Below are 11,592 nucleotides of genomic sequence, written 5' to 3' on the forward strand. Positions count from 1 at the left end.
GATGAGGGTGTCAGTGGAGGGGGACTGGTCGGGCCTGCGGGACAGGAAGAAGCGGAGGGCCTTAAGGTCATCTGCATGGGGAATGCAGGTGTAGAGGGACTGGACATCCATGGTAAAGATGAGGTGTTGGGGACCGGGGAATTGGAAGTTCTGGAGGAGGTGGAGGACGTGGGTGGTGTCACGGACATAGGTAGGGAGTTCCTGGACCAAGGGGGAGAAAATGGATTTGTTTATTTATACTTAAACCAATCTGAATAAAACAATAAACTACACTCTGACTTTCATGCATATGTGCCAGACATGCGCACACACACTTGATGCTCACATACCCACAAATACAGATCATATTGTGGGGCAGGTTAGGTTGGCAAAATTAAAACCAATAAAAATTCGGAATATGTAGCCTGCAGTTTGGTGACTCAGTTTTTTTATTCGTTCATGGGATGAGGGCATTGCTGACTAGGCAGCGTTTATTACCCATCGGGCAGTTAAAAGTCAACCGTGTTGCTGTGGGTCTGGAGTCACATGTAGCCAGACCAGGTAAGGACAGCAGTTTCCTTCCCTGAAGGACATTAGGGAACCAGAGGGATTTTTCCCCAACAGTTGACAATAGATTCTCAGTCATCATTAGACTCTTTATTCCAGATATTTATTGAATTCAAATTCCAACATCTGCTGTGGCAGGATTCAAACCCAGGTGCCCGGGATGTTGTCTGGGTCTCTGGATTAACAGCCTAGTGATAATACCATTAGATCATCACCTTCCCTTAGCTTCAGGCTGAGTTCATTTTGGTTTTGCAACTATCCTTCAGCAATCCTGATACTTTTGATTTCAAGACCTAGATGGCTAATTTTGTTGTTCTTCAGGGGAAGATGATATTGGGTTGAATTCTTTTCAGAAGTCACTGTCTGTAACAGTGGTGTCCCTGGATGACCATAGTCAGCCAATGGAACTCGAAGCTTCCCAGGTGGGTAGGATAGAGAGAGAGGGAGACAGGAGGGACTCAACTCTCTATCTCAGCTGCCTGTCTTAAGTTCTGCAAGAATACAGTTGCGTAACATACAAAGGTTGACTTGCCAGTTGACCTTCCCTCTCCAACTACCCAGGAGGATCCAAATAAGGCTCTTGTCAGTGTGTTCTAAGGCTAACGTAATTAGATGGTACTTGGGAAGCTCTTAGCCAGGGTCCCATTAGGCCAACCATTAGGCTTCATGATACATCTCCAACAGTTCAATACCTCTGGTAATTGTCTTCATGCCTTGTTAGTGGGTCAGGAGATGAGAGTTCATCGCATTTCCCAGGAAATCATTTTCTTTGGTTGGTTTTGTGTCTCCAGTCCAATGGGTTGGAATGTAGAATGCACAGCAATGCAAGTTAAAGTAACAGTCTTTGGCTGTGATCTCAACTCTCTTCTGTATCTGCATTCCTAAATAGTTTCTGCATTCCTAAATAGTTTCTGCTTTTAAAATTCATGTTTCCAAACCATTGGATTAAAAAACATAAAACATGTCTTCATGACACTAGGATTAAGAAACCATAAAATTGACTCTTAGGAAATTAAAAGTCACAATTCTTACTCAGCCATAACATTTTTTTAATGAATATTAGGCTGAAGAACAGCCACCAAACTGCCTGCAGATCCTGAATGGCTCACTGAATCACTATCAAGGGAGAGACTGGAATCCCCAGGGAGAGAATGAAGGAGCAAATCCGGGCAGTTGTGTCTACGTAAGTATGAAAATACGTCACTCACGAAGCCTTTCCTTTAATGTAGTGGGCTACAAACACACTAGCAAACAGAATGGGGAGGAAGATAAGCCCCAGGGAATATAAGGTTCTATTTTCCAAGGGAAAAGACAAGTTTCCTGAATATATGCAGGGGTTCCCCTGATACCTTGCCATAAATTCGGCTGTGTGCAGTTTTTCTCTGAAGGGTCCACTAATCATTTGCAAAATTTACAGCAGGACCGAAATTGTGAACAGGGTCCAGGTTATGTCAGGGCCAAAGGAATGACAAGGGCCAAATTATGACAGGAGATCAGGTTCACTCCCAGCAAACCTCAGACAACAATCAGGAATTATTGGAAACCTCCCACTTATGTGTGTACATTTTCCAATAGTGTGGTTTGTGTCATCACAATAGAATGGGTAATCAAGAGCTGGGAAAATCCAGGCAGAAATCATTTATTCTGGTTTTCTCCTGGTCTGTGAAATTCATGAATGAATTTTAATCCTAAAATGCACTTTGGTTAATTTAAACATTATGTATCAAAATGGTTTTAAATTCAGTGGGACCAAGCATAGACTCTGAGACCGTTTTGTAGAGCTTCTGCGCTCTGTATGCAACAAATGGCTTTACGGTCGCCAACCATTTCAACTCCCTCTCCCTCGGTGACATGTCCATCCTGGGCCTCCTCCAGTGTCACAATGACACCACATGCAAACTGGAGGAATAGCAGCTCATATTCCGCCTCGGGAGCCTACAGCCCGATGGCCTAAACATGGAATTCACCAGTTTTAAAATCTGCCCACCCCCAGCCTCATCCCATGTCCAACCCTCTCTCTCATCCCCGCCTCCTTGACCTGACAAAACCTGTCCATATTCTCTCCCACCTATCTGCCTCTCCCACTTCAGTGAGCAATCCCCACCACTCCCTCCCTCCACTCACCTATCACTATCCCACATACCTTTCCCCGCCCCACCCCTCCTCTCTCTATTTATTTCCTAGCTCCCTGCCCCCTCCCCATTTTTGAAGAAGGGTCCCGACCCGAAACGTCAACTTTCCTGCTCCCCTGATGCTGCCTGGCCTGCTGTGTTCCTCCAGCTCCACACTGTGTTGTCTCTGACTCCACCATCTGCAGTTCTTGCTGTCTCTTAAATTTGGACCGGCTGAGCTTCCCACTTGGAATTCTATTGCATGTTTCCATTTACTGTGTGTGGAAGAAGTTTCACATGTAATATAGATTATTTTTACATCCGTTGTCCACATTTTGTGGACATTTGTGAAATTCTGTTTGTTTTTCCTTCATAAATCATGGAAATAGTAAATGTTTACGACAAGACAAATATGCAGCCAACAGAAGAACTAACAAGACTTAAACACAGCTTAAAACAATCCATTACTAAATTCATTTTTATTTCCAATTATTGTAGGAAGGAGATCTCCAAGAGCTCCCCTCTTGCCTTGTCAGTGCTGAAACAGGAAAAGCAGCAATTGAGACCCAAATGGCTGACCTCCACTCTGAACTATTCCAAACTAAATGTGAGAGCTTTGGATTGAAAAAGCAATACCTCGAGTCTGAATCACAGCTAACTGCTAATAGAAATGTAAGACCAAGTAGAGATATTTGTATTACCATATCCATTCAAGAAATTAGTTACCATGAATCTAGCTCAACACTTAGAATCATTGAGCTGTACAGCATGGAAACAGATTCTTTGTTACAACTTGTCCATGCCGACTAGATATCCTAAATTAGTCCCATTTGCCAGCATTTGGCCCATATCCCTCAAAACCCCTCCTATTCATATACCCATCCAGATGCCTTTTAAATGTTGTAATTGTGCCAGCCTCCACCACTTCCTCTGGCAGCTTGTTCCACACACGCACCACCTCTGTTTGAAAAAGTTGCCCCTTAGGCTCCTTTTAAATCTTTTCCCTGTCACCTTAAACCTATGCCCTCTAGTTTTGAATCCCACCCTGGGGAAAAGACCTTGGCTATTCACCCTATCCATGCCCCCCGTGATTCTATAAACCTCTATAAGGTCACCTGTCGGCCTCCGACACTCCAGGGAAAATAGCCCCAATCTATTCCGCCTCTCCCTGTAGCTCAAACCCTCCAAACCTGGCAACATCCTTGCAAATCTTTTCTGAACCCTCCCAAGTTTTGCAATATCCTTCCAATATCAGGGAGACCAGATTTGAACACAGTATTCCAAAAATGGTCTTACCAATGTCCTGTACAGCCACAACATGACCTCCCAACTCCTATACTCAATGTACTGACCAATTAGGCAAGCGTACCAAATGACTTCTTCACTATCCTGTCTGCCTGGGATTCCACTTTCAAGAAACTATGAACCTGCACTCCAAGGTCTCTTTGTTTAGCAACATACCCAGGACCTTACCATTAAGTGTATAAGTTCTGCCCTGATTTGCCTTTCCAAAATACAGCACCTCACATTTATCTACTAACTCCACCCATCCAAGTGAATGTAGGCAAGGTGTAATGGAGCACCAATGGGAGCAGAAATCAGCTCAGCCAAGTTTCACACTATTTTTGGCCTCAATCCATTTCTAGCCAAGATCTGGGTGGATGGTGGCAGTTCCATTTGTATTACTTTCTAGCTGCATTGGAAGCTTTACTAGACAGTTAACAGGAATAAAGGGGTGGCCTTGGCAGGATGCAATGAGTAGATTAGGTCAATACTCAATGATGCTTGACAAACAAGAAGTGATCTTATTGAAACATGTGAGAATCTGAGGGGGCCTGACAAAGTTAATGCTGTGAGGATGTGGGAGGATCTAGAATGAGGTAGCACAAAATAAGGAATCTCCCATGGAAGATTGAGATGTGGAGGAACCTCTTCTCCCAGGGGAAATTTCTAACCCAGACAACATAGATTGTAAGAGCAGGGTGGTTATGCTAGAACTGTACAAAATGTTAACTAGGTCGCAGCTCAAGCACTACAGTTATGGCCATGGTATTACAAGAAGATATGATTGTGCTAGAGACTGTAAGGAGTGGGCATACGAGAATGTTACAAAGTCTGGGAACCTTTGGGCTATGAGGAAAGCCGACGGGGTCATAAAATTGAGATGTATTAAATAACTAGCATCCTGGATGGAGTAGTTAGGAAGGGGCCTGTTTTTGTTAACTCTTCTGGTCAGCAAACACAGAATGGGCTGAGTGGCCTCCTTCTCTGCAAAAACAGTCTTTGATTTAGTATAATTTGGAGAAGGCGTGGTGAGGGAGCAGTGATACAGAGCAAAGAATGTAATTGAGATGAACAATGATTTAAATGTTGGGGGGATTGGTGGTCAGGGTCAAGCAACTAAATAGTGTAGTATTACTGTTTGTTTATTTGTGCACATCTTGCTGGCTGTGGTGGGGAGATGGTCACTGAAATTCATTGGTCTTCATTCTTCATTGGAAGGGGTGTTGCTGCTCATTGCCTTCTCATTCCATTTGAGATGGTGATAGCCCTGGAGGCTTGATGACACACACATACAAATGTTTGTTCTAGTCCTTTAAGTTTATTCTGATTTTGGTACTTTCTGATAGCTCTGCCAGCTGAGGACTAGATCATGATTTTTAGTCCACTATAAGCACCTATGTGTGGATACCTTTTTGATTGTTTCTGTAGTCATTGCTCCTTTGACTGTACCTAATGGGTTTGAGATGCTTGCTCCCTGTGCGGTTGAGAGTCGGGGCTGTAGGGAGGATGAGCAAACTGACCGTAGCACCATGGTACAGGGACCATTCAATAGGGAGCGTCAAAAAGAGTTCTAATCAGGGATGATATTGTCAGGGGAATAGACACTGTTCTCTGTGGCCAGGATCGAGAATCTCAAGGGCTGTGTGTGCCTACCTGGTGCCTGGGTTCAGGACATCACATCTGGCCTGCAGAGAAACTTGGAGTGGGAGGAGAAATATCAAGTTGTCATGATCCACGTAGGTACCAACAGTATAGGTAGAAAGTGGAAAGAGTTTCTGCTGAGGGAATATGAACAGCTAGGGGCTAAATTGAAAAGCCGAGCCAGAAAGATAATAATCTCTGGATTATTACCTGAGACATGAGCAAATTGGCACAAGGTCAACACGATTAAAGAGGTAAATGCTCAAAGATTGATGTTGGAGAAAAGGGTTTGAATTCATGGGACATTGGCATCAGTACAGGGATGGAGGGAGCTGTTCCGATGGGATGGGCTCTACCTGAATCATGGTAGGACCAGAGTCCTAGCAAGTCTCATAACTCGGGCTATGGATAGTGGGTTCAGTTGCGGGGAAAACTATGGAAAAAGCTAAAGGGGGGGAGACATTATTTAGTTTCCAGAACAGTAATGGGACAGACAATATGGAAAGGGTCTGGAATCTAAGTTCAGGCACAGCAGCTGAGGGACAACCATGAGAAAGGGATGGGGCAGGAAGTCAATGCAAGACTGCAGGTGTTGTAGTTAAATGTATGCAGTGTACAAAGCAAGATAAATGAGCTTATACCTCAGGTATGATGTTGTGGGTATCACAGAGACGTGGTTGCAAGGGGATGAGGGCTGGACACTAAGGATACACGCCCTATCAAAAGGACGGGCAAATGGGTGGAGGGGACAGGATTGCCTTGTTAGTAAGAAATGAAATTAAATCGATAGCAAGAAGCGATACAGGGTTGTCAAGTGTAGAATCTGTGTTGGTAGAATTGAGGAACCACAAAGGATAAAAAGACCCTGATAGGAGTTATGTACAGGCCTCCTATCAGTAGTCAGGGTGGAGACAGAAAATACATCTGGAGGTAGAAAGGGCATGTAAGAAAGGCACTACCAAAATAATCATGGGGGACTTCAGTATGCAGGTGAACTGGGAAAATCAGATTGTTTACAGATCCCAAGAAAAGGAATTTGTGGAATATCTAGGAGATGGATTTATTGGAGGAGCTTGTTGTAGAGCCTACTAGGGAATAGCCAGTTCTGGATTTGGTGATGTATAATGAGGCATTCTTGATTAGAGAGCTTAAGGTGAAGGAACCCTGTGGGGCAGTGACCATGATATGACAGATTTCACTCTGCACTTAAGAAGGATAAGCTAGAATCAGATGTAACGGTATTGCAATTGAGGAAAGGCAACTACAAAGACATGAGGGAGGAGCTGACCAGAGTTAATTGGAAGTGGAGCCTAGCAGGGAAGACAGTGGAACTGCGAATGGCAATTCTGGGAATAATTCAGGAGGCACAGCAGAAATTCATCCCCAAGAAAGAAGAAACATACTAAGTGGAGGACGGTACAACCATGGCTGATAAGGGAAGTCAGAGACAGCATAAAAGCAGAAGAAATGTGGCGAGCATCAGTGGGAACTCAGAGGATTAGGAAGCATTGAAAAACCAGCAAAGGACAACTAAAAAAACAATAAGCAAGGAGAAGATGAAATGTGAGGGTAAGTTAGCTAGTAATATAAAAGAAGATTACAGGAGTGTTTTAAGATATATATCTATAGATGTATAGATATATATATATTATATATATATATAAGAGAGAGAAAGAGGGCATATTAATCCACTAGAAAATGAGACCGGAGAAGTAGAAATGGGGAGTGAAGAAATGGCAAAGGAACTGAATAGGTACTTTGCATCAGTCTTCATGGTGGAAAACACCAGTAGCCTACCTGAACTTCAAGAGAGTCAGGGGGCAGAGATGATTGTAGTAGCCATCAGTCAGGAGAAGGTGCTGGGGAAGCTGAAAGGTTTGAAGGTGGATAAATCACCTGGACCAGATGGACTTACCACCAGAATTCTGAAGGACATAGCTGAGGAGATTGAAGAGGCATTAGTGGTGATCTTTGAGGAATCACTGGAGTCAGGGAGGCATCACAGAGGACTGGAAAATGGCTAATGTAACACCACTGTTTAAGAAGGGTTTGAGGCAGAAGATGGGAAATTATAGCCAATTACCCTGACCTTGGTTGTTGGTAATATTTTATTCAGGATGAGATTGCAGAGTGTTTTGAAGGTAAAATAGGGCTGAGTCAGCCCTATTTCGTTTGGCAGGTCATGCCTGACAAATCTGTTAGAATTCTTTGAAAAATAACAAACAAGTTAGGCAAAGGAGAGCCACTGGATGTGATCTATTTGGATTTCCAGAAGGCCTTTGACAAGATGCTGCCCAACAGGCCGCTAAATAAGTTAAGAGCTCATGGTATTGGGGCAAGGTACTGGCATGGAAAGAGGATTGGCTGATTGGCAGAAGACAGATAGTGGAGATAAAGGGGTCTTTTTCAGGATGGCAGCCAGTGATTAGTGGAGTTCCAGAGGGGTTTGTGTTGGGACCACAACTATTCACTTTATACATTGATGATCTGGACAAAGGAACTGAGGACATTGTTACCTTTGTTAAATTTTCAGATGACACAACGATAGATGGATGGGCAGGTAGTCATTGAGGAAGTGGAGAGGCTGCAGAGGGACTTGGACAAGCTTGGAGAGTGGGAAAAGAAGTGACAGATGGAGTACAATGTAGGAAAGTGTGAAGTTATGCACTTGGTAGGCAGAATAGAGGCAAAGACTAATTTCTAAATGGGGAAAGGCTTCAGAAATTTGAAGCACGAAGTTACTTGGGAATTGTAGTTCAGGATTCTCTAAGATCAGGGTTCAGTTGGTAGTTAGGAAGACAACTACAATGTTAACATTCATTTTGAGTATGCTAGAATACAAGAGCAGGGATATACTGCTAAGGCTGTATAAAGCTCTGGTTAGACCGCATTTGGAATAGTACGAGCTGTTTGGGTTTTGTGTCTATCGCCATGCTGATATTGGAGGAATCCAGGGGAGGTTTGAAAGAATAATTCCCAAGATGAAAAGCTTGTCATATGAAGAGTAGTTGAAAACTCTGGGTCTGTACTTGAGGTTAGAAGGATGAGGGGAGATCTCATTGGAAGTTACAGAATACTGAGAGGCCTGGATGGAGTGGACATGGAGAAGGTGTTTCCACTAGTAGTGGAGACTAACACCCAAGGATACAGCCTCAGAGTTAAGGCTAGATCCTTGAGAACTGAAACAAGGAGGAATTTCTTCAGCCAGAGTGTGGTGAATCTATGGAACTCATTGCTGCAGAAGGCTGTGGAGGCAACGTCATTGAGTGTATTTAAGACAGAGATAAAGTAGGCTCTTGATTAGTAAGGGGGTCAAAGGTTACATGGAGAAGGCGGGAGAATGGGGTTAATAAACCAACAGCCATGATCAGTGGCAGAGCAGACTCGATGAGCCGATTGGCCTAATTCTCCTATATCTTATGGTCTTATGGAAACTGTGTATAACATGGTGTGAATTAGAGACTTGAGAAATATGTAGAGTCTCTTCATATAAATGTGCAGAAACATCTTTCCATTAGACAGCAGCCTGTTCCATAGAGTATAATTATGTATGCTTTTGTTTGCAGACGGCTGTGGGAATAGGCACCTGAGCTTATTCTACATTTTTAGAAAAACTTTGTGCATAAAATGCCTGTTAAGCATTGCTTATCCCACTTACTTCAAATTGGGAAAGAAGTAAAGCAAGAGTGGTGTTAATTTACTATCACCCAAAGGGTAGCACGGGTCTGGAACTCACTGCCTGAAAGAGTGACAGAGGAAGATACTCCTGTCACATTTAAAAAGCTCTTGGATATGGACTTGAAATGCTACAATATACATTGTGGATCAAGAGCTGCAAACTGTCTCTTTTTTGGCTAGCAAAAATGAAATGGGCCAAATGGCCCCTATCTCTGCTGTAAATGTTCAATGCTTTTACATTTGCAATTTACATTTCCACACACAGGTAAAATTTACCCCAGTCTGAATTTCAATCAGTCTGAAGGCTTTAGTCATAGTAGCTTATCCTACTGATTCCTGATTGGCTTGTACCTTACTAGCTAATTGAATTGGCAAGACTGCAATGAAATCTAAATATTGCAGCAATAGTGAAATTAAGTCAAACTTCAAGACTCTCATCCAATGGAGAACAAATGGGTACTTCAGCAACATCGAGGGTAACATCTCTTCACTGTATTTCTACTACACTGTAACAATGTGATAACAATGGTAAGAAGGAGCTATTAATTTAGTGTCATCTCCAAAATGCACACGCAAACATCAATTTCTCTGTATGACAGATAAACGAAAGCCTTTTGTTGGAAATAACAAGATTGAAACAAAGCTTGCAGGCTTCAGAACAACAAATCCTGAAACTGCAGAGCGAAAAGACAATTTTAACTTCACGTCTGAAGACCCTAGAATGTGAACGGCAACAGATATTCAATCAAAAAGAACTTTTGCTGAAAACATTGAAAAGATTGAAATGTCACAAGCATGAAGATTCTTTGTTCCAAATTAATTCTGATGACAGGTAATGTTACTCACGTTGGTCATTGAGTGGGGAACAAAGAGTTATAGTCTCAGGCTTCTCATTGAAAGGGAATGTCAGTAGGATTTTTTTCATGTAGAGGCTTCTTAGACAAAAGAACATTTTAACATAGTGACTACTGAAGCAGAGTCTATAACATCACTTCAAAGGGAATTGGCTCAAGCAGAAAAGAAAAGGACACAGGGAAATGGGATTTGAGTGGGTAACTCTGACACAGTCAATGAGGCAAATAATCTCTTTCTGTTCTGCTGTTTGAATTCTGCACTTATTCAGCCTTTTTCTCATGAATGTAAAGCTATTTTGAAACCTCTGGTTTCCATCCTGAAAATGATTGAGTAATTATGCAGCACATATTAAACTCATATCATTTAAGGAAGTAACAATTAATTCTAACATTCTGTAGTGTTTATGCTATACAGCTTGCTGTGCATCAAATTGTACTTCCTCATCCTAAGCAAATCCAAAGTCAGGAGGAGACAAGTGCATTGTGTGCAATCTCTAAATGCTGGATAATATTCCCTTGCATTGAAAAGGGCAGCAGAATGTTGTTATTGTTGATCTTAAGCTTCCACAGTTCATGATGTCCAAATCCAGATTCTAATTGATTAATACCAACTGCCTATGTGTTCTCATGATGTGGATGACAGTGGGGAACATTTTTTTTGATGCCCATCTAAATAATGGAATGGTGCCATCTTGAGAACCAGTCATTTCTACACCCAAATAATTAATGCAACCACAGCAAAGGATTTTAAGGGGTGCTCCTCCCTCTGTTAATTTTTGAATTAATAACAAAGGTATAAATGCCAAGGATGGGGCTGAGGCTTTTGAAAATCACCGTCAGTTCACTTATATCTGTCCACCTGTGCTTGCTGTGGGGAAGGGGTACGGACTTGAGGCTGTTGTTCTCAACTTAGCAACGTTATGCTCTTTTCATCAAAGCAAAGGGATTGGGGAGGGAAAGAGGGGATAAGGTGCACATTGTGGCTAAGTCCCAGCCTGCAAGAGTAAATTTAAAAATATAGTAAAATTAATTACATTAAAATAATTAAACTTCATTTCAGAAAGTGCTAGTTCAATTGAAAGTACACAAAACTGTAAAAAACTAAAATGAAGTAAAACCAACTTTAAGTAACAGCATTATGTAGGTTACTTAACTGATCCCAAGCTGTACAGCAGGCCAAGCAGCATCAGAGTAGCAGGAAGGCTGACGTTTCGGGCCTAGACCGTTCTTCAGAAATGGGGGAGGGGAAGGGGATTCTGAAATAAATAGGGAGAGAGGGGGAGGCGGATAGAAGATGGATAGATGAGAAGATAGGTGGAGAGGAGATAGACAGGTCAAAGAGGTGGGGATGGAGCCAGTAAAGGTGAGTGTGGGTGGGGAGGTAGGGAGGAGATAGGTCAGTCCAGGGAGGACGGACAGGTCAAGGGGGCAGGATGAGGTTAGTAGGTAGGAGCTGGGGGTGGGGCTTGAGGTGGGAG

The 11,592-nt window shown here is 42.7% G+C and overlaps 1 protein-coding gene across 1 annotated transcript in view; it reads left to right on the forward strand.

Annotated features, from left to right (window-relative positions):
• Positions 1-10,359, forward strand: part of LOC109918329 — an 859,583-nt gene extending 849,224 nt beyond the window's left edge. The window contains exons 6-8 of the mRNA XM_048602110.1: positions 1,610-1,729; positions 3,156-3,329; positions 9,860-10,359. Of these exons, the coding sequence (XP_048458067.1) occupies positions 1,610-1,729; positions 3,156-3,329; positions 9,860-10,096 (531 nt within the window). The 3' untranslated portion in view covers positions 10,097-10,359. The remainder of the gene's footprint in view (positions 1-1,609; positions 1,730-3,155; positions 3,330-9,859) is intronic.
• The last annotated feature ends 1,233 nt before the right edge of the window (positions 10,360-11,592 follow it).

This window comes from Rhincodon typus, chromosome 1 (assembly GCF_021869965.1).
Source record: "Rhincodon typus isolate 14 chromosome 1, sRhiTyp1.1, whole genome shotgun sequence".
In the NCBI taxonomy this organism is placed as follows: Eukaryota; Metazoa; Chordata; class Chondrichthyes; order Orectolobiformes; family Rhincodontidae; genus Rhincodon; species Rhincodon typus.